We start from the raw sequence: 24,838 nt of genomic DNA on the forward strand, positions 1-24,838 counted from the left end.
CAAATTTTGATTGTCTTTTTTGTAAAGCTATTAGAAGATTTTTGTTTGGTAGAGCAATGTCAGGTATTGTGGTATATATTAATCAGAGAGTTTCAAAATATGTATCAAGAATATTCGATACTTGCGATTTTGTTATATTTATAAAGATAGATCAAACGGTCATTAATAGGAATACTGACATGATAATATGTTTTGCATACCTACCACCAGAGCAGTCAAATTATTACCCGGCAAATTTACAAAGGTATAGATATGTTAGAACAAACTCTTTACGAGTATAACATTGACATTGGTAATAACTTCATTATTGCAGGAGACTTAAATGCACGTACTGGTTCGTTAACAGAAACACTAAATTTTAACCCACATATTAACATTTTAGAACCATATGAAGATATTTTAGATGATTTACACATTCCTGCTAGATCTTCACTAGATTCAAAGACTAATTACTTTGGCCTTAAATTGATAGAATTTTGCAAAACGTTTGGTTTAAAGATAATCAACGGTAGACTGTTTGCTGATAATTTCAAGGGAGATTACGCATACATTGGTCCAAATGGATGCAGTGATATAATACGTTATTTGTTCTGACGATATTTTTAACACTATTAGCAATTTCTATATAAGTGAAAAGAGTAATTCAGCCCATATGCCGCTGATGTTCTCATTTAAAGGTGAGGCATATATACAAGAGGTCAACATAGACTCTTCAACATTTAAGAAGTTCAACTTTAGTGAGGGTAACACATTAAAATTTAGAAATCAGATTACAAATTGCTTTTATCAAGATTATACCCAACAATATAAACATGAAATTAATAACGGGAATAAAAGCATATCTAGGGAAATAAACGATTTTAATGCTGATCTTAAAAGATGCTGCGAGGTTTGTGCAAAAAAGCTTGTTAAACGAAATACTAAACAATGTGTATCCATGAAATACCTTAAAAATAAAGCATTGCGATTATTCAGAAGAAATAACATAATTGCAAATCTAAATAAATACTTAAGGCAAAACGGGCGCTTAGAAATACATGCGACAAGAAAAAACCAACATTCTATGATAAATAATTAGATGAACTTATATCGACATGCGATGATCAAAAGTACTTTTGGGTAAAACTTAAACGTATGACAACCCAATATCAATACAACAATGTGAAGAGCACTTTGAAAACCTATTTAAAAGTAATATAAATGAAGAAAATGTCTTGCATGAACCAACCAATCTTGAGTTCAGCAATGATATAGCAGATACTTTGTTTAATGATGAAATTACTGATGATGAAATATTACAGGCAGTAAAAAACCTAAAACGGGGTAAAAGCGGTGGAAATGATTTATTAATCCAAGAGTTCTATATTCATTCAATTGATTTAATTTTACCGATTATACGGACAATTTTTAACAAATTATTTACGGAGGGGCAGTTCCCAGATCAATGGTGTGAATCAATAATCGTACCTATATACAAGAAGGGGGAGCGCACATCCCCCGGCAATTATAGAGGTATATCATTACTCAACGTGTTAGGGAAAATTTATACAAATATTATTAATAGACGATTGACTTTTTTGCGAATATTTTTGACAAAATAAGAGAGCCACAAGCTGGTTTTAGAGAGGGATACTGTACAATTGATAACGCGTTTATTTTACAGGGTTTGATTGAAAATAAACTGAACAGAAAGGGAGGTAAAATGTACGTAGCATATGTCGATTTTCTCAGTCAGTAGACATAAATTGTTTGAAATCCTTTCATCTAATCGTGTATACGGTAGATTATATAAATCCCTAACATCAATGTATATTAGAGTTAGAGCCAAAATCTGATCTAATAATAACATCAGTCAAATGAATTTGATTGCCCAACCGGTTTAAAACAAGGTTGCCTTTGCTCTCCGATGTTGTTCATATTCTTTGTCAATGTGTTTGTTAAACAAATAGAGAATAGCGAACTAAAAGGGATTCAGCTCTTCCCTGATTGGCGAGAAATATTATGCCTACTATTCGCAGACGATTTAGCTTTAATGGCTGACACTGTAGTAGGCCTTCAAAGAATACTTAACAAAATATCAGATTTTACACAGGAGTTTAACATTACAGTCAATACTAAGAAAACAAAAGTCATGGTCTACAAAATGGGGGCACACTTTCGAAGACTGAAAAGTGGTACTTTAATAAGGAACGATTTGAAGTTGTAAACGGATTCCCATATGTTGGTGTTAACTTTCACAACAACTATCATTCCCAAGAATGGCAAATGAACAGGCAACTACTGGGAAGCTAGTACTTTGCTATCAAAACTATACAAATTTAGCCAACTTAACCAAAAATCGTATTTTAAGATTTTTGATACAAAAATAGCGCCAATATTAACATATGGTTCAGAATTATGGGGTACTGAAAAACGTAACACAATTGAATCTGTCCAAATATACGCATGTAAAAGTTATATGTGTGTCCCTCAGAAAAGAACAAACATAGCAGTTCTTGATGATTGTGGAAGATTTCCGATGTATATACAAACTATGAAAAAAGTAATAAAATATTGGCGTAAGATACTACATATGCCAAATGATAGATTTGTGCGCCTTGTTTATAATATGCTCAAATATATGGACGAACTGGGGAACAGCAACATTGTGCAAAGACTTAAAGACCAATATATGTAAGGTTGGACAAGGTTAATATCAGAATCTCATAAGCCTATTCAGAAATCTGAACAGGGATTAAAGACATGCACCATACTTAAATAATGTAAAAATAAGAAAGTTCCGAAGTGCTTTAGCTAAACTTAGGTATTCCGCCCATAATTTAGAAGTTGAATCAGGCAGATATAGTAATACTCCCTATGAAAATATGTTAATTAGAGGTTCTGACTGAGTACCATTTCATAATGAAATGCACTATTTTTAATGATCTGAGGATCAAATATCTCCCCAGCAAGTATTACAATAATCCGAACATGCATAAATTTCATTTTCTACTGAACACAACAACAGATAGCACAGTTAATAACTTAGCAATGTTTATCTTCAATGCCTTAAAATTGAGGGAAGAATTTGTAAATAATAATTTACCATAACAGTGTTGAAAAAAACCATACTGATATATATTTATTCATAACTATATATAAGATTGTTCTACTTTGTGCATGGTATTATATGCACATTTATCACTACATATATTCTTTGCCAAATAATTTTCACATGCAACTTGTGTTCACCATTCACCTGTAATTGTCTCATTTGTGTTTGTTTGTACATAACGATTGTTTTGGGCCGGTGGCCTTTATCAAATAAATGATTTGAATTAAATTGAATATATAACGGTGTAAGTGTGTTTTCCATGACTCAATTACTTAGGTTCATCTTACCAGTGAAATATCGTATCACATTAGCAATAACTGTTTGATAAATCACATTTGACGGAGTGTATTTGCATTAGATATGTTATTATTGCTTAATAAACAAAGCGGACAGGCCTACTACTCCCCATAAATAGGGCAGGCCAACTACTCCCCTTAAAGAAGACATGCCCACTATCAACATTCGATAAATTCTTTTTCCTACACGCAACAAAGAGAACATAAACAAAGAACAACATTTTTTTTTGTCAAAATAGACGGTACTCACTGACGACTTATGTTATCAAATATAAATATAGAAAATCTGAAACATTTGTACATCAATGTGATAAGTTTAAACATAAACTCAATTTCATTAATATGATGATAAAAAGTACATTAAATAATAATAGAGGCATTATGCAAGCAGAAATTTATTTCATTATTTTGTAAAAAGTATTGAATACATTGTTAAAAGTTAAAACAGATAATGGGGCTTGAAATTCACGCTTAACTACATGTTATGCTTACCCATATTTGAAAATTCACCTGTACAACAATATATATAATAATACACCATAAAAACACAATTACAAATGATCACGTTGCTGTACCAGTCGCAGCACAAACACTTTTCTGTATGAGTATCTCCATGCTATTAATGGTTATCTGATGATATTTAAAGTGAACCTTACATATTGTGTAGAATGAATTCAATACAAATAAACGTTTCAGGTCACGTACCATGTCAATACAATAGAGGCCAACACTCTGGACAATAGAGACGCATCACAAACTCACCCATTTACGTTCGTTTGTACATGATGTGCATCATATAATATTTGTGAGATCATATAATATTTCACTATTTTCGATATTGTGACACTTATTAAAAGGAGACAAGTGTTCTGGTTCAAACAGATGTAGCACAGACGCATTCATTTTATATTAGCTAACAATACGTTGAAAAAGCAACTGAATCTGCCAAAGTGAGTATGAAGAGTTTGAAATGAAATCTTTCTAGCCGTATGCACACATCGACGGAAGATCGGTTAAACTGTTGGCTACTTGATGGGTGGACCTACATAATTGTTGATTTGAGTGACTTTAAATCAGTACTCCAGAACTATGTATGTAATTAAGCTGACAGCACCCTCCCTCCTCGCGAACCCAGTATTCGCTCGAGCTTCATTTATCATAAATAAAATAAAATGACAGATTGTACAAACAAATGCAGTAGCCAACCATCTAGAGATAACCCTGTTTGGAAACATATGTAGGTCAAGGCCTTACAGACATTTATTCTAAGTTATTACTAAATTATTAATGCTCGATAGTGACGAAAGCTCGAGTCCGTTCTAGTGTCTATTTTGAGAGGTCATAAGAAAGTTCTCCTAGTTTTGTTCAAACCCACCTCTTGAGTGAGAGGCGGACACCAATACCATAACACCACATTCACCCTCAAACATATATTTAACGAGTGTACTCGGTTTGTAGATGTCGTGTTGTGGGTACAAACTACAATAATTTTAAACAGCATGTGGTATTATTATTTATTCAATGTTAAAGATATAGGCCTTAAAAGGGAGTTAGGCGAAAGTGCAACACTTGTGGAATTAAACTGATGTAAACAATGCAGGGTCCTTATTTCTGCAATTGTTATAAATTATATTCACAAAAAAATTCTAACTGAAGTAAACATACAAGAAACTCCTTTTGGAAAACATGATTTCAACACGTGATACAATAAACATTAACTGCACATTCTGTAACCTTTAGATTCATATTTTACAACGAACCAAGATGTCGACTTGATAGTTTATTCATTCGTAAAGCATTTACTTTTCGAATGAAATATATGTCCAGTCTTGTGGGTAAAAAACATACGTTAAAGCATTCATTTCGTTGGTAACGGATAACGTTATTTTACACGATCGAATAAAAAAACCTCTTACAATCTACGTGCGCCTAATTTTTTTATTGCACATACCATAGTCGCAAGGTCTTCGTCATAGCTAGAAAAAGTCCCAGTAGCCCGAGTAACCAAAACAACAAACGGTTCTAAAAAATAAAGGTTATTGATTAAGCTAGTTGTATTATTGTGTATGGTATCAATGACATCAGAATATTTTGAAAAAAAAAGGAAAAAAAGGTATGATAAGTAGCGCAATTCTAATTAATATATAGTTAATAATTAATAGTTATCTATAAAACTCTCTTGCAACGATTCACAAAGTGCACCATGTTCAAGCAATTGCTAAGCACGCTTAAATTATTCATCTCGCTATAACATGTATAAAGTAACTGGATTGTATTAAGATAAATTCTACATTGATATGGATCATTTAGAACAGGCCCCGAGTTCTTTTACAATCAGAAGTCCGTTATTACAGGATGAAGCTGAGCACACATTTTCCATTTTGGTACAAACTGAGTAACCTTTTTTATTTATATTATAACGATAAACAATTTTTGTTTTGAAACATCATGTTTACGTATAAATTTAAGATCAAGTTTGAGTATGAAATTTACGTTATGGTTAGGTATAAATTTAGCTTAATGGTATGAGCTGCTTGTTACGCCTAAGGTTGTTCGAGCAATTGGAGCCCGTTCAACTTACCACTTGATGTCAAATGAATATTTGCACACTCAGCGGAAGGGCCACATCTCAATTCAAAAACATCATATTCCGACAGCATAACATTTTCATTGGTAGATCCAGAAACTACAGCGGTTCCATCTATTTTCTTTTGTAAAAAATAAACATTTATCAATATGAAATTATATCAGTTTTCAACAAATATTTTTGAAAACGAGCATGAAAATATTATTAATATGATAGTAGGATATCAGGGGCCGGACGCATAATTCCTCTTAGTCATCTTAATGATAATATTTCCGAATTTTTAACACTAAATATTTTGAATACACTCTATTTACATCAGATTTATGCATATGACTATTATTTGGATCTTTGTTATGCTTTGTTATTTTCATTTTAGGCATAACAACATAGTTTTATTTAAAGTCATCTCAGGATTCATGTTTTTCACTAAGTTAATAGATTTCACTAAGACACTTATAAATACGGCCCCTGAATAGCATGGAAGATCAATTATATGATTAGTTCAAAATGAATAATAACAAAATTTAGATTTAATGGCTGAAGATTATTATGAAAAGGATGTAAAAACGGATTATTTACTAATTTACGGGGAAAGTATGGTAGGGTATGAATTAATAAAGATATTGAACATTTACATGCATTAAGGGCCTAAGTCGTTTGAAGGATCAAAACAAAATATGTTTAAAAAGTTCATTTTTTATTTATTTTTCAGGTTCAATATTTAGCAAGCGGCGTAATACACGTATCCGTTGCAACAGTGTTAGCTGTAATTAGGAGTTAAGCAAATTTACGAAAGAAGATTCGTTTTCCATATTTCCCAGTTATTTTTTATTAACTTTTGTATATATTATTACATCAGTAAATATTATACACATATACTGTTGAACAAGTTACATGTTATTAATATACATGTATATGTTTTACAAAAAACATATACAGATTATGTTAGCAATATGTAATGCTGTTGAGAAGAGTGTTAAAGAGAGATTAAAGGTAGGTTAATTATAGAAAGAAGGGAGGAAATAGAGAAAGATAGTTTGGTTCCCAGTGAAAACTGAACAAAAATTATCACAGTCTGCTTTGTACGTAGAACTGCAATGTACATATATAATTTTGTTTTTAATAATAGTAAGAGGCAGAGGGTATGTTTTGCCAATAAAACTTGAGTTTTATGTGGTTATTCCAAGACCAGTCGATCGGATTACTTTTTTCTCATTTATTTTTACATAGAGTATATATCAGCACACAGTTTTAAATCCCCAATTCTCAATCTATACAACAATTCTATGCATTTTGATAGGATACACATATATACAATAACGCAATAATACTCACACACACATACTCATACATTCGCACACCGAAGCGCACGCATAGAAACAAACGTAAATCACAGGCATAAGCGCGTACTTATTTAACAAAGGATCAAACTATCAAATATAAGGTCAAATGTTTAACTTACAACGTTGTCGGCTGCAGCATCGTAGTCGTTAAACGCAACATTAATCGTACTTGATCCAAATGGTATTGCTATAACTTGAGCAGTTACAGCTGTGGATGAGAAATAAAATAAGTACAACAAAGAAAACTACATTGACAAACGCCGGAGAAGCCTTTACATGTTTTAACAAAATCCTGATTAAAGGCAAATGGATTACTATCAAAACAAATTTCAAACAAGAGAAACATAATGCTACAACTCATTACATATAACACTAATATTTAAAAATCGCAAATGAAGCAAACATGAGAAAATAATCCTTAAAAGTTGGCACCAATTTCTCGGAAGTTATGAAGCTTAAATTTGCCAGTTTGTTTTCTTGCGTTTATAATGTATGAACGCAGTAGGGCATGCTAGCAAATTCCATGAACCGCTTTTTGGTCATATGTTCGCTTGTCCATACAGCCTAAAGCAAGAAAAAATGCAATCATACTTATGTTTAGTATTATTTACATTTGAGATAATTATTTATCTGGATAAAAATATCATTTTCTTCTGCAACTTAGTATTTGAAACTGAAAATGACACCGACAACATACGTTTGTTTAAAAGAATAGCGGATTTTTTTATAGCGAAAAGAGATATAGTAAATTTTTGCATGATGAGTTTCTGGCACCGTTAGACCTACTTATCTTCGTAAATAAACTTGAACATGCGTACTTGACAATCGTGTCAATCGCATGAAGCACGCGATCCCCATTAATGACACAAGAAAATAAACCGTTTATACTTAAAGAAAGAGAAAAAGAAAGACTGCTTTATTAGCACTTTATCGGTGTTTGATTGCAATTAATGATTCAAATCTTGCAAAGAACCATGACACGTTTTGACGATAACCACCTCTTTATTTTCATTCACTCCAGGATAATATTTCAAACATACTTATTTGTAAAGGAAGCATTGTTGTTGTTTTTTAAATGTGTAGTAGATATACCCTTCTATTATTTACCTTAACCTATTTAACTTCCCTCAAAAACTTATTAAGTTCTCATAAAAATGAATGAGTTATTTGTGTCGGCACCCGCAGTTTTTTTGCTGAGTCATAAAACATTTTTAATGGTTACAATTATACTAGCATCAAATTGACCTCCCGGAAAGTAAAGTAACCTGCCGCTCGTTATCGATTTCATTGATTGTTGTTGTATCCTTTTGATATATCATACATTTCTGTCTCGAAGGGTATAGAGATATTTTTAAAATTGAATCGGCTACCTTTAAACCAATCGGTCAGGCCATTTCAAACATCCCCTTTATAATACCCTTACCATCGATATTGTGGAGAGTGTATTCATAAGTGCTATCATGCGAAACAGCGTCGTCGGGTATAGCTATGAACGATCTCTCGGTAAAGGATCCGATCGCCCTTGAAATGACCTTGACTCCTATTCGATCGTGTAGAGCTGTTATTTTGATGGCTTTACCCACAATTTTCCAGTTTGACTTTCCAGCTCCATTGCCGGGGCCATAATATTCGTTTGGTATTGTTATCTCCACCTGAAATAAATTGCGCATTTTGAGGGCTGAAAGAGAATAGGCTCTATCTTATTCTTCATTTAATGTCACTTAAATCCTTATCGCTGTCTTACATTTTATATTTTCATTTTGAATTAAGTCCTTTTTTGGGTTATCCTTGGTTGATATATCTTTGTATGATATGGTCCATTTTTTATATTATTTTGTGATGTATCATAATAAAAATAACATACATCCATAATACATCCATAATAATTAAACTATGATAAAGCATGTGTTTGCATAATTATTCGTTTATGTTTATTCAAAATATGAAAATGTTTACCACGTTGATACATGTGCACTTTATGCGAAACTAAATCTATCTATCTAATTTTCTACCTAATTTCGACTTACTGAAGGTCGGAATGTTTTGTGATTTTGACAAAAGTAACGCTAGCATCTACAACTAAGACCATGAATCAAACCAACTCAGACGTAAAATTTAATCAAAGTTAATTTTCAGTATATTTACTCCGTCGTGTTACTCGTTTACAATGAAGCGTATGATTAATCATACGTTACTGATACGAAATTAAGTACCTGATTCAGTATTGAGATTAGCATTCATAAAAAGCCCACTATCTATTAGTGATAAGTATTTATTTGATATGAAAAAGCCTTCTTTGGTTTGTAAACTAAAACTCAAAATGTACACGATACAAAGACCAGAGGGAAGCATGAAGATTAATAACGGGTCAGTTATACATTACTTTCATCATTATTCGTTGTTCTTTGTAACACAAGGCATACTTGTCCGAATTACGGAAACGCTGGTAATGTACATATTGAGCTCATTTTCATTAAACCATCTTAAATAGAAACATTTAATATTTATTTTAGGCATATAGTTCAAAACTTTTCACATATGTACATAAAACACCTGTATTATTAGATCTCAACACATACAAATTCATATTGTATCGATTGTAGGCTGTTATTAGAAATTACAAATGGAGACCATTTTAATAGAATGCAATAAGCAATAATAGTCATAAAAATCACGAGTAGATTCCCTCCTTAATAAATATCTTTACAATTTTATGATATAATGTTAAGCTTTTATTAAACTATGTTACGCTCCCATTAAAACATGAACACATATATGTCAATGATATGAAATGACCAAGTTAGTAAAAAAGTCTACTTTGATCATATACATTTATAATTGATAATTTTTAGCCGAAGTTGATAGTGTTTGCCAAGGGTTTACAAGAAGCACTGTTCCCTTCAAGTGGGGATATTTGTTTTATTTTACCGAAAAAAAACTAACTTTATTTTCATCTAATACAAAATACAAATAAAGCGCCTAATCGGTAGAGCGTAAAATCCGTAAATTGAACATCGTACCATGACGTGAGCAGGTTACATGGCGCTAGCGGGTAACAGTTCTGAGTTTCAGTGAAATTCATTGCCCGCTTAAGTTTACAATATATTATATAGGAAATAAAAGGAGCGAGCTATACTACTAATCATTGAATCACAATTTACAAAAACCCCAAAAACATCACAAAGTATCTCTATAGCAAAAGCATTGACATACCGCGCTATCCCGTTTCACTTTCGAGTAATAGATGAACTCATTTCCATCAAGTTGACCCTCAATTTTCACTTCCGTCCCCAGACCAGGTGTCATTATCTGGATGATCAATTCTGTCTCTCCGAAGTGCGGGGTGGACCCCGTATGAAAAACATACCCGAGATTTTGAGGACCTGTACAAAATAAATTACTTACATATATTTTTGTGTTAGCATTTAAACAATCCATATAACATCTTAACACGTCTATGGAAGCCCGGTAGATAAATATCGCCATTAGTCGTGAGGATGCTGGGTTGCTCAATGCAGAGACGAATAAAATAAAGGTTATACATATATAGATGTTAGTATCTAAAGGATCATTTCAACGTCGCAACGCGTCTTTGAACCGAGTATAATATAGTTTGCCTGTGGTCGGCCAATGTCAGGGCCTTCTTTATTAACCAATTAAGTGTACCGAAAAAGGAAGAAGTGAAATATACTTAATATTTTATTTGAACTTATTTCAAGGAAATTCGCAAACCATCAGCCAAACCTTTTACAGTTGTTTTTATGAAGTGATTTTTATCCTTCTGGAACTTCCGGGGACTGAACCATCGTGAACCTTGTTATTTGAGCATTCAATTTCGCACATGTTTAAAAACCAGTTACCCATAATGACCAACACCTGGATCACGAAAACATCAACATTTAGATATAGGCATTGTATTGTGACGCGCATATTATTCGCTGCTGATCTTTGTTTTAATTTGTTTAGGTTCACAAACTATTCTTTTGGTCATGTATGAACGCCCTGTCACACAATAATAAGTGTTCACGTGATATACAAATTTTTGTTAGTTCGCGATTCAGACATATCTTCATAAAATACTTAAACATTTCATGTATAACTTCAAACGTTTTCACCTTGAAACGATTGTTAAAATAATTTAAAAAATTAAAATTGTGTGCCTTGGAAGTTCGAACTATATTTGTTTCCGTATGACAACGAACAAGTACGATTGTTTTCATTTGGTGCCGTAAACCCTTTTTATTGTTATTATTATGATCGAAAAATAAAAATCAAGATATACTCCTAGATTGGTATTACTTGTAGATCTAATAAATATCCAACACCGATAGGGTACATAAGTAAGATCTATTTCAAAGATTTAATAGTTTGATGTTTTTTATAAAATGTTAAATCTTATCCTGGTCGGACACCACACTTTACCAATCTCTTTAAAAGGCAAACAACAACAGCAAGGTTTTATAAACCATATTAAAGTTTACCATATTCTATTGCTCCTTTGTTGTAGATAAGCCTCAGTTTGATATCCTGGCCTTCGTACACATTACTCGTCGGAACGTAACTGCCATCAGCTTCAACAACTTGGAATTTCACATCAGTTGGATTTGGTCGGTGCATGTAGTTTGACTTCACCGCTCTTAAAGGAAATGATGATTCTACGTTTAAAACTAAATTATGAAACTTAATAAGGTTTTTAATACAGCACAAAAAGACTGATTCAAAGAGCATGTCGGAGGAGGACATTATACATACTTCAACAAATGGCTACCATTCAAGAGAAAGTAATACAAAGGGCTCGGCTTATTAATATTTTACCTCTTTTTTAAATGACAACATTTATGGAACAAGATCTGTCACAGGAACGTGACAAATACCTCTGAATGGGTTTGTTGGACGGATAGCCATCTCAATAAAACATTAATCTTGTACGAAGAGTTTGATTAAAATCCCATTTATTATATCAAATGCCTTCAATTTGTGCTGTATAAATCAGTGAAAACAATACTAATTCCTACGAACGGATATAACGTCAAAGCTGTGTCACGACGTACACCGCTCAAAACTCATACTGTGCAACTTTGACCTCAAATTGATACCATTGAAATAACAGCGCAAATACCATGCGCGAAAGTTCTATCTATTGAACTTTACAGGTAGGTTGAATTTCATTTATATTTACAAATATATGTATGAAAAATACAATCTATTGCTATGAAAATAAATACCGTCAACATTTACCTTCCAATATGACATTGACCTTTGAGATATGAGCACAAAGATTGGTTAGATTCCCATTACTAATTACAAAGTTATCAATTGAACACAAAGTATCGATATGAAGTCTATATGGTATTACATTGCCCATCCAAATGACCTTAAGAGCACAGCACGAATGACATGCTTGACTAACCTTCCAATAGAGCTTGCAAATCTGTGAATTTCATTTATCATGACATAGTTGTGGCTGAAATTCGATGAAGTTTGATTGAATACCCTTTAATAAATACAAAGAATGGCGGACAATGAAGTATTGCTATGCCGTATATATCATACAACATGACCTTTGACCTTGACCTTTACGACAAGAACACGGATTTAATACGCGCCACACCTTACCATAGCTCACTACAATTATGTTTTGTTTAAGAATTTCGTTCTATCTTAATTTCGATGTGTTGCGCATTTGCATAGCAGTGTTTACGTGCAAAACGGTGGAGTAGAAATTTACTTACGATCAGCGTGAAATTGGTTTCTAATCGTACAGCGTCTGTTTAGTATGTAGAAGCGTTTTGACGAAATTATTTTACTATTGTTTGCAAGAACGTCATGGTTGCTTAAACAAAATTGTGGAACGTGTTTCTTGAAATGTACATGTCAAAACAAATAAAAAATCAAGGTCATCGTCGACCAATCAATATGTGCAAGGCACATGCAGGATATTGAATACACATTGTATATGGCTATATATGGCCTGCAAACTGCTATAAGCAAACATTTAAGCCCAAATGTCCGAACACGACAATCAAATTTACGAACAAAAGAACAGAAAAAGATCAGGTTAAATCACCATTTTTCCAAGCCAACTGAATGGTAATTACAGAATGGTTTTAGATTAAAAAAGAGTTGAATGAGCATATTTCATACATGCATTTCAAAATGGAAACTTTTGAAAATGCATTAACACTCATTACACAAGAAAACATATTTTGCATCTGTTGATTTACGCCATGAATTATACTCTATACCAATCGCCTTTGAACAATATGAGATATTTTGATATTTAAGGTTTATTTGAATGAAACAATATCAATACATATAAAAAAATTATAGCTTGGCAGAAGGACCACGCATCTTTACTCAGCTTCTCACGCTAGTTTATTAAAAGTGAGGGGTTTGGATTACATAATCACTGGGTTCATTGATGACATTCTATTATATGGGAACTACATGCAAGAGTGCACTAAAAATGTTTATACCATAACTGTTCTAATGCCACATGTAGATCTTATTGCAAGTGGAGGTTTTCGCCAACCACTGAAATACTATGAAGCATGATAGATGAATTGACAAATAACACACACTTATCTGTCATTTTGGCTTGCCGAAAATATTGGATAAGTTATGGCTTGTTTCTAAACGTAATGGGATTTTTTATTGACAATTAAAAAAACAACATTACAGGCGTTTAGTAAGAATAATCAATGAAAACTATGACGCTTAAATGCCGGTTTCGCAGTATATAAAAATTGAGTGGTGGATTGATAAGTTGGAATTCCAAATAAGGCATATTTCAAGAAAGCCTGCAGAAAAAGAACTTTTCATTGATGCATCATTCCTTGGTTGGGGAGCAAACTGAGGCACACGCAAAATTGGTGGTCGCTAGCATTATTTAGAATGCAATTATCTCAAAAGTACATTATAGATGTTAGCTTTTTTCATGCTTTGGGGGTCATTTAGAGAACAATTTAAATCTAAACATGTTAACAAAATCTCGGACAATACAATATCCTTTAGCTTAAATTGAATTGTAGAAGTCCAATTCGCAGATGATAAGCGTGTTAGTATTGATATAAGGAATCGGTGTTTAGAGTAAAGCTTGTGGTTTAATTGATCCGAGATATGTTCAGGCTGATGACGTGCGGTAGCTTAATTCCTACATATCGTAATTTATCACTCAATAAAGACAATGTATTGTTGATGAATAAGTATGTAAATTTACAAATATGGGAAGGTTTTTGAAACCGCACTCCTTATTTTTTTCTTTTTGATTGTGATTATTTTTAGCTGAAACGTTATTAAACAGTGTGACGTAATACGTTAAAAAACGTTATAGTTAAGATATAATTAAGATTTAATTAAATGGATATGTGTCTACATACTGTATGTTTAGTAATGTAGGGCATATTTGATTGTCATTTGAATATGGAAGTGGTTGACAGCCGACCTGGTACAAATGTACAAAATGGTCATGTTAATTGCAAAAACGTTTATTCCTTGGGTTGTAAAGCTGTCATATTTATACAAAAAAGTAGTACTTAAGAGAGATGATTTTGTATGTAAAAACAGTTGGGTTAAAGAAGGCAAGAAAGCGGCCTTGGGTCCTTAATGGACGGCAGTTAGGATGCGGGATTACCTTAAATGTCATGCTGTATTTAGAACTTATTATTATACTTAGAAAGAACGTGGAACAATAAAGAACTGACATTCGAACGGTTGTTGTTTAATAACTGAAAGACTTCCAACAAATTAAGTGAAGAGTAGCATTACGTGACAACAGTCGCCAAATTCGATTTTAAGACAAAAATAATATTCATGTGCGAACATTCTAAGGGCCGCAAAATGGTAACCGATAATCGGCCCGGGCCGCAAAACTGATAACTGCTGAGCCTTGCAAATAATGGTGAAATTCCTGTACAAATGAGTTACTATATATAGTAACACATGTACTAATTGAGATTACTGACTTGAAAATTGAGTAAGGCCTGTGCTCATGGGCGTTGCCAGTTTTGCATTTACTAATGCCAATGAGTGGAATCAAACCAAATCAAGGCAACTGTTTTATTAATACAGTATAATCTATCTAGGCAGCATTGTGAGCAAGTTTAAATATGCACTCTTACTCCCAATTAAGAAGTACCACACTTATTAAGAATTACTTTAATTTACCGAAAAGGATGGATTAATAAAAAACCCAATGGTTCCTATGAAGAATACCGTGTTTAATTTGAAAGAAAGGTGCAGAAAACACGATATTTCTACCTTATGGGATGAAAGTTGATCACTGTAAATATTTAAGGACCCGAGAGTCATTAAATATTTGTGAGTTTTCAGCTTTTAAATACACGGCTACAATCTTGTTATCAGTTATTGGTATTTTCAACAAATTCATTATTTTGTAAGTAGTTAAAGGTTTATCATTCAATATTTATGTTTGTTATACATGTGTATTTATTATATGCCTATCAAATTCCTTTTTAATATCCAACAGTAAAAATACAGCACGCCGTATTGAAAAATCCGTATCATGATACTGTCGTTTTCTGATTCCGTATCATGCGAGTACCGTGTGTAATCTCGGAACTACTTTCGCGTTGCTAAAAATAGCTTGACCATAAATACTGGTAAAACCTATCAACTTTTAAATACATTAAATTATCTAACTGTTAACTCTCGCTGAAGCATATAAATATTCAGGAACATGGTTCTCATGTTCTTCAAAGAACCACGAGGATAAGCACGAAGCCGAGAACACTTCCAATCTATCTAGACAGCTATTTCAGTGAACAAGTTCTATCCATGTTTATTATCATAAAACAATATGAGCAGCTCGCAAATATCCCACGAATATTTACTCTGTTAAAATGGCTGCGTTACGTCTACAGGAAAGGACGATTAGTGTTTTCTCGTAAATTAAATACCGTTTTTTTGTATTATTTTGCTTAATAGAGTTAATTCTGTATCTTCTTACTTCGTTTCGCTGTAGTAGCCTCCCTTGACTTCATAACTCAAAACTGCGTAACACATTCGAAAAATAAAAAGGAATACTTAAATGGGCAGGTATATAATAAATGGAATATTACGATAACACGATTTTCTGGTGACCTGCATCACGTCTCCTTCGGTGCGGTCTCGACGGATACGTGTTTACACACCGAACTCGACGCGATATAGGTCACCAGAAAAGCGTTCTATCATAATATTCCCTATATATTGCTGTTAAATACTAGTGTTACTTTAAATGTACAGGACGCATGGCTTATCAAACACAACCAGCTACACATCGCCATCATCGCTTTTTATTTTGTTTTATGTAACCACTTTTGAACGTAACTTTATTCTGTGCTATGGCATAACCAATCGTTCAGAATTTATGGCCGTCGTTAAGGTGAAGGAATAATAAAACCCCGAGTGTAATTCATTCATGCGTGCAAGTTTATGTTTTCTGACGTCAGCAAATCATCGATGCATCTAGATTGAAGGTTAAGATATACTAGTAGTTATTAAATTTATGCGATCCTGCATCATTTGTGGCTATGATTGCTTTATGGTGTCTGGGTTTTAGTTGTTACACCCTAACACTAGGGAAGATATTTGAAATGATACTTTTAATGTAGCGTAACCAAATAAAATATCCTTAGACTCGAAAATATGTTCAGGCGTGAGATATTTTCATCAGTTTCAAATTTAATCTTCAAATATAATTTGTGTGTTTTACCAAGCGCGAAATTGTAAAATGACTAAAAAAGTATCGAAATTATCTACGTTTTTGTTATTAAGCAAGTTTGTTACAGCCAAAGAATTCATCTCTTAAGCACTCTAATTTATTTTAATGCCGGGCGAGTTAATATGATTCAGTTTGAATGAGCCTAAGAGTGCGAAAATTACGTTAAAATGACACAACACTGTTCTCCAAGCTACTGAATAGTTCTTAATGGGCTGTAGCATACGCGTACCTTATCCCATTCGGAACTACTCGGGCATTTTCTATCGAAAACAACCTCGGATGTAGGCCAGAACATCAGTTGAAGTAGTTCGTAAAATTTTAAATAACAGTATACATTAAAATTGGTATTTTAAAGTGTATGTTGTATTACTAAGTTTAAATTGATAAGCATTGAAGTGTATTATTGCATGAATAATTAAGATGGAAAGGGTAAAGTCCTAAAGTTTGACTACAAAATTGAAATTACTACGCGATCTACTTGCAGCGTAGTTAAACTGTATAGAATTCTGACATTGTTAACTGTCCATTTACATGCGAGGTTGTTTTCGATCGAAAATGGCCGAGGAGTTCCTTATGACCTTATCCGTATGCAATAACTCTTGGGTTTGTAAAATTGTTACTTTTAGAGAAATAATGGAAAGCACTCACGTCCGGCTAAGAAAATAGCCATCAAGATTATGTATAAATATGGCGTTCAATCACATAAGGCCGATTGTTCAGAACTTTTTTAAAATTAACAACGAGATTAATGACATCGTTGTTAAAATTTAAACCAACACTATTTGATGATGGTCTTATATATTGAAGTATAAACAAATGAAGCTGAAACAGCCGACTTAGGTCCTTTTAGCAGTACAGCAAACCAAACGCGTGTATATTAAACACTAGAGCAGTAATGATTTGAAAGTTAACAACGATGACGTTAACAACGGGCCGTTTTACAGAACATTGTTAACAACATGATGGACTACATCGTTGTTAATCTTTAAACATGAAACATTTCATTATGTGCTCACATATTTGAATATAAACAAGATAAGCTGAAACCATTGTCTCAAACCTTGTCGGAATACAGCAGATCACAAGCGTATCCTTTAAACGTCCATAGCAGTTACGATTTGAAAGCTAACAACTGTGTCGTTAACAACGTGTTTAACAATAACAAAGTTCTGAACAGTTGGCACACTGTTGTTAAGAGTAACATAACTCTAAACAATCCGCCCATTGCTGCACACCGTGGTTAATTACCAACACACTTACGATGTTTGAAACTCCGATGTTTTAACCGTACTTTTCAGAAGGCTAGGCGTATCACACTGTATCTCGTAGTAATTTACCGTCCCTTCAGCGCGAACTAACATTTTGTAGACCGTACCGCTCTGAAAATGAAATGAAGATACATGAATTGAAGGCATATTAAATGAGATATGTCAACAACTACATGGACAAGCCCAAGCAGTAACAAATATATACAAATACCATGTTTAAAGGCACATAAGTAGTTCCTTACATGAACTGTAGAGAGTCATAATCACCTTTACATGATAACTTAACGCCAGCTCCACCAATTATCGGTGGTGCAAAGAAAATGAGCTGTCGACACTTCCGTGGTGCAGCTGTGCCTTGTGTTTACTTCTACACACGTGAGTATGATTTGTGTTTAATTTGATAATTTTGTTAAACGGACATTTTTTGAAATTCGGAGAATGTGGTACCGTGTTAAACACTTTTACTACATGTTGGCTACGATTACGTTTCAATATTGTGCGAACTGTGGTGCCAGGAGCTTCGCTCCCTAATCGGACTTGTGCCTGTTTTGAGATCTGCTAGCATTTCAAGCAGACTTCCGTTGCTGCCACTGCTTCAGACAAATCTGGCGCATGCAAATTTCACAAAAGCTTTTTTTCACGATAGGCGTAATCTTACACTGCAACAAACTACTATCATGTATTTACTTACGTCTAATGTAGCACCACATTCGGATGTGCCTACGTCTATGGTGGTGCTGAGCTCGTATATTCCGCCACTTAACGTTGCCGAACACTCTGGGCTAGCTAAAAAATATTTCAGTCATTTATATCATTATATAATCAACCGAGATTTGATTTTTTTCTTAAAATATTCCGAAAACAAACTAAACACCGAATACAAAGACCTTTGTTGGCGATTCAAATTGTGTGCGTGCGCGTGCGCGTGTGTGTGTGTGTGTGTGTGTGTGTGAAAGTGTTGTTCCAAGAGAAATCACATTTCAATCGTTCTCATTTTATGTTCATTATAATTTTGATAACCGATCCCCGACTTAAGCATATAGCCCCACTAATTATTTCTGTTAATGATACTGGTTTTTGGTTTTATCGACAATCATCTAGAAAGGCCACCGGGTTTAAAACCCACCGCTTCTAGCCGTTAAACAAATTTCCAAAAAAATAATCTTGTTTTTATACCTTTTACGATTTTTTTGAGTTCGAGTGTGACGCACGTATAAAATATATCTTTATAACTCCTTAAGTAAAAAAGTAAACTCTTGTTCCAAAAGCTTCATGTAACCTTCTTTATTATAAGGAAAGTCAATTTTTATCTCCAAATTGGAAATGCTAGTCCTCAATTGCTATATAAAAATAACGTAAGTTACTTTTAAACTTTCTGTTGTAGTATGATAAGTTAACATATACATACGTACATGTTTCTATAGCAACAAAAGTAAACAAAACATATCAATAATTCTCTTACTTAGCACGGTAGGTGATACGTAAGTCTTAACACCAGTGATATCGGTGTTGCTTTCTGGATCCAACCGGAAGTTCAACCGGAACTCCTTATCTGCAACTGTCGTCTCATGGCACGTATAGGAAACTACAAGAAATAAAAAGACTTTTAGTTTCTGGTGGGTCTTTCTTCAAATTTCACTGCGCCAACAATGCATTTCCTGTCAGTAACTTTTTCGTTCATAATAATTGTTAGATTATGAAATGATTTGGTAGTAATGTTTATCATATCATAATGCTATTTTGCGTGCAAAACCAATGTCCACAGGTCGAAGCTGAAGGTCAAAATTGAGGGTCATTCGTATTCGAGAGCTCGATATTGTACTGACTGGTCATTGAATGTATGACTAATAGGGTGAATCAAACCAATCTGCACATATAGAACATTTGACTTACCTTTGACTGCGAATACACTGGCGCATTGCAGCAGAATGGATAGGAGGAGAGCAGCACCAGCACTCTGACCGATGGGTGAAAGATAAAAAAAACATAATTATACACACATACCATGTCATAAAGTTCCATTAGTTATTACATAAAAATAGCAATACTTATTTAAAATATCTAACGATTGTTCCCGTCTACAATAGATTCAATAGGTCATCATTGTTTGGGGTTTGATGTTCGAAACATTAATACTATTTAAAGAGTGCGTGTTTATATCTACACTTCAACTCTATATGAACTGCCTTTTGGCAATTGCGAATATTTTCCGATAAACGCAATATCTTTGGATATGTTCGGAGCGCGAACTATCGCATATTAATATAAATGTATATTGAAAATTGTTTATCTTGTTATTGTTTGTATTATGTCAGCAGGTCCCGATAAAATCAACATGTTAGTGTTAATTTATAATATGTGAAAGGTATTGTTGTCATTAGTGTTTCATTTTTAAGTTAAAAAGTGATTCGAAGTGGTTGATTTTCTTGCGTTATTGTGACGTCATTTAATGTTAATGTTTCCGGTTACGGTCGGGTCGTTCTATTTATAGTATAGGAGATGAATAATTACTGTTAGGTTTACATAAATGAAATGAAGTACTTTCATATATATATATATTATTGGCGTAAATGTAAACAATGAATCGCATGGTCGATGTCACTATCGGGGGTATGAACGCAGTAGGGCTGGTTATAGTACGCGTGGAGTCCTTCACACTTTATCCAGCCAAACTGCGTTCATATCCCGCAATTCATTCCTTAAAAGTACACTGACTAAATGTTTCAGCTTCGGACTCCACCCATTTTGAACAGCCCCATTGCATACCATACCCCAATAAAATGCATCATGTCGAATTTTAATCCTTAATTAAGAATATCGGTGCATACACAGATGCACCGATATTCTTAATTAAGGATTAAAATTCGACATGATGCATTTTATTGGGGTATGGTATGCAATGGGGCTGTTCAAAATGGGTGGAGTCCGAAGCCCAATAAAATGCAACATGTCGAATTTTAATACTTATATTTACATTCATTTAAATCTACATTTCTGCTAAAATAAATTGATTATTCAAACGCATTTTCTCTTTTCTTTCTCTCAATGTTCTCAACGGTGGGTAAATTAGAACAGCTATCGTAACCTAATTTTATACGACAATGAATGCACAGATAAAATAGTTCCTTATTTATATGTTTATTTTCTATGTTTTCAAGGTCAAGAATATTATAAATACGTATTATTGCATACAATGTGTGTTTTCGGTCCGTTATCGTGGTGTATTAAAACGCAAAAACCCGGGCGTTATCGGTAGAAAACGTGCATTATTCAGTAAATTCACGTGCCGTTAATGCCCGGTTTTTTGCTTTACATACGCGCTTTCAGGGCCCGCATCATAACAATGAAGATTGAGCGACCTGGTTTCTGACCGAAAGTTGGTCAACGATGCAAACTTTTGCACAAAAACATATTTTAGAATATATAATGTAGCTGCATACAAATACCAAAACATGAAATAAACCACATATAACTTACATATTTTCTGCTGAGTTGTCTTTTCCTGGCAAGCTGATGTGTTTACCAAATAGTTTTTTCTGCAGTTGTTTTGACTAATATTAACACCTCAACTTCCATTCCTTAAATGAACGTCATTTCGGCAATTGCGTTCATCAATCGATGAACGCAACATCTTCGGATATGTTCGGAACGCAATTCATTGCATTACAATATACATGAAAATTATTTATCTTGTTATTGTTTGTATTGTGTCAGAAGGTCCCGTAAAATATAAATCAACATTTTAGAAAATGTTAGTTTTTTTAAATTTTAAATGTGTAGTTGCCATAACTGTTTGAATTTTACGTTTAAAAGTGATTTCAAGTGGTTGATCTTTTCCCGCGATATTGTGACGTCATTTGAAAAAAATGCTTCCGGTTAGAGTCGGGTCGTTCTATTTACAGAATGGGTAGGAATGGGTTACTTAAAAGTTTTTTTTTAATGAAATTAAGTTTTTTTTAACAATTCTTGAATGAAATAATGAACTATTGGTGTAAATATAAGTAATGAATTGCGGGCTTGATGTCATTATCGGGGATATGAACACAATTGGGCTGGTCAAAGTACTCGTGGAGTCCTTCGGACTCCACACACTTTGACCAGCCCTTCATATACTGTATTAATATTGTAATTTATATAATTTATTTGTAATTACATGTATTGTGTTTTATTCATATTTCCCCGATTTAAGGGTGATTTGGCTTCTATTGTTCTGTATCAGATTTGCGTTTTTGATATTTTTCCGCTGCGTCCTATCTTATATATTAAGGGTTTTTACCCGTTTTTTCAACTATTTTTTTGCCTGCGTCCTATCTATGCTAGCGTCCTATACATGATATAATACGGTAATAATTACGCAGCTTTTTTTCGGCCAAAATAAAATAGATTTCATATCATGTGTTTTTAATATTCCCGACATAATTTAGCGGCATCTTTAACGCAATATTGGCAGCTAGATTCTAAATTGTTTGTGAGACGATATTTATGTAGTATTAATATTCTAAATTGTAATGAACATATATTGTATAAGTCTTTCAAAATCACAAAATAAATAAAATAGACGTTTTGAATTGTTTGGCTTATATTACGGTAATGGGGCATTCTCGTCCACGTCAATTTTGTTGCGTTTGGGGGCAATTTTGGAAGCTATGCCATTTAAAATTGTGATGGTCTAAAATGCTGTATACTAATTAAATTAGAACTTATTTGTTAAGTGTTAAACAATCAATACGTTGATTTCTGACCAAAATCCAAAGGAAATGCACAGCTGTTAAAGAAACCATTCATTACGGGATAATTTGGCGGCCATTATGAATGCCATTTTGAACGTGCCGTTGCCAAAAATGTTGTTTGAATATTTTAGGTATATTTATTTGACCAAAACAATATCATTATGATTATGTATGATGAACCATCGAATCAAATAATGAATATTCTGAAGAATAGAGCTCCTGTCAAACTGTCTTACATTTGTTAATATTCAATGTAGGCCTTTAGTTCCTAAATCTAAATATTGCTAATCATACTTAGTAGTTAAATTTCAGACTATCAAATATCATTCCTAAAGAAGAGTTGAAAAGTATTCACATACCCTACAAAAAAACAAAATTGTTGAATAATATTTCATTTCAGATAAATTATAAATATGAAGACAGTTCTGTCTTTACAGGAACAAATTTATAAATAAAAAATAAAGATAAAATAAAATCTTACGCCCATTTTGAGGAAAAACTATCCGGATAGTCCCTTTAAACGAGTATGAAGTTTCAAATATTTAAATACATTATATAGTCCTTAACGGTTGATTTGGTAACAAATATTTAATATTTCCTAATTTGTGAGCTTTCTTTATAACAACCTGTGATCTTTGAAGTGCAGCAGTGCGTGCGGTAATGGATGATATGATTGAATGCGTGTCCCTATAGTTTTTGCTTTTTATGATACCTTTATGACATATGTCAACGAAACACCCTGTACTGGTATTTCAATAGGCTCTGCTTAATTTTTTTTCGATTTTTAAATCTACAGTAATTTTATTATAAAATCGAGTCATCAGTATTGCTGAGTGTTTACTACGTGTAGTATTGCTATGTTTGATAATCAAGATAATGATATATTTTATGAGCGATTATTTAACTTTTTGATATATTTGTAAGAAAGAATATACCCCATAGCAGCATTCTATCAACGAAGGACCTGCTAATTATCTGAGGAAATAATTATCGAATATCAAATGCAACTTCCTAGCCGAATGGGTCCGACCTGAAGTTAGGGTAAAAAACACCAGCATTCCAATACGGGATTTGGTGGAAGTGGTCTAGTGGTTGTGTAAAAAAATCACTGGGGTTATATAATTGACAATTATTCAAGCCAAGTGGACACTGAGCACCTTTCAAATGGCTGTGATCATTACAATAACTAAAAATTTGAACCTGTATGTGAAAATACCTTCAAATCTAGAGAGGTACTGCACTACATCATTTTTGACCGTCAATTCGGCGGTCTGGCATGTCATTGACACACACTTAACTTATCAATCCTTATGTATACGTCATTGTCCATGGGATCCCCAACATCCTCATCTAACACTGTCGAACCAACTGTCGTTGCTGAAAAATGATATACATCGTGCTCAACCTCTCGTGCCTTGCCAATGTTACCCAAAACTTGACAGATACCGGATTGTACATGTGATCCGTCTCACCCCGTGTGCGCGCAACTATGCAGTCAACTCTTGTTTACTATGTGTCCCCTGTACACTACTTGACAGGGCTTCGGAACCTTTTAAGCAGTTGCTCCCGGGTGCTGGATTTACGACGGCGCTTTTCAAATCACAGCTGTCTACGCTGCTCTAATACTTTCATCGACCGGTGAAAATGAAACCGATTGGCTAAAAATGTGTACACAAAAACTTACAGCCACCACACGGAGATATGTCACCTGTATATTCGCCTGTTACAAGGGCCAGTCTTCCGGTTTAGGTCGGCGCGAAAGCATGTCCACATTCACGTGTTTCTGACCTGCATGA

The 24,838-nt window shown here is 33.5% G+C and overlaps 1 protein-coding gene across 1 annotated transcript in view; it reads right to left on the reverse strand.

Moving 5' to 3' along the window:
* Positions 1 to 23,564, reverse strand: part of LOC128238870 (uncharacterized) — a 41,096-nt gene extending 17,532 nt beyond the window's left edge. Inside the window, exons 1-11 of the mRNA XM_052955169.1 lie at positions 23,524 to 23,564; positions 20,206 to 20,269; positions 19,775 to 19,897; positions 19,004 to 19,098; positions 18,305 to 18,423; positions 11,802 to 11,956; positions 10,534 to 10,703; positions 8,744 to 8,972; positions 7,440 to 7,528; positions 5,972 to 6,098; positions 5,342 to 5,412 (exon numbers count right to left, since the gene is read on the reverse strand). Of these exons, the coding sequence (XP_052811129.1) occupies positions 5,342 to 5,412; positions 5,972 to 6,098; positions 7,440 to 7,528; positions 8,744 to 8,972; positions 10,534 to 10,703; positions 11,802 to 11,956; positions 18,305 to 18,423; positions 19,004 to 19,098; positions 19,775 to 19,897; positions 20,206 to 20,269; positions 23,524 to 23,529 (1,248 nt within the window). The 5' untranslated portion in view covers positions 23,530 to 23,564. The remainder of the gene's footprint in view (positions 1 to 5,341; positions 5,413 to 5,971; positions 6,099 to 7,439; positions 7,529 to 8,743; positions 8,973 to 10,533; positions 10,704 to 11,801; positions 11,957 to 18,304; positions 18,424 to 19,003; positions 19,099 to 19,774; positions 19,898 to 20,205; positions 20,270 to 23,523) is intronic.
* Positions 23,565 to 24,838: the final 1,274 nt, after the last annotated feature.

This window comes from Mya arenaria, chromosome 1 (assembly GCF_026914265.1).
Source record: "Mya arenaria isolate MELC-2E11 chromosome 1, ASM2691426v1".
NCBI classification, from domain to species: Eukaryota; Metazoa; Mollusca; class Bivalvia; order Myida; family Myidae; genus Mya; species Mya arenaria.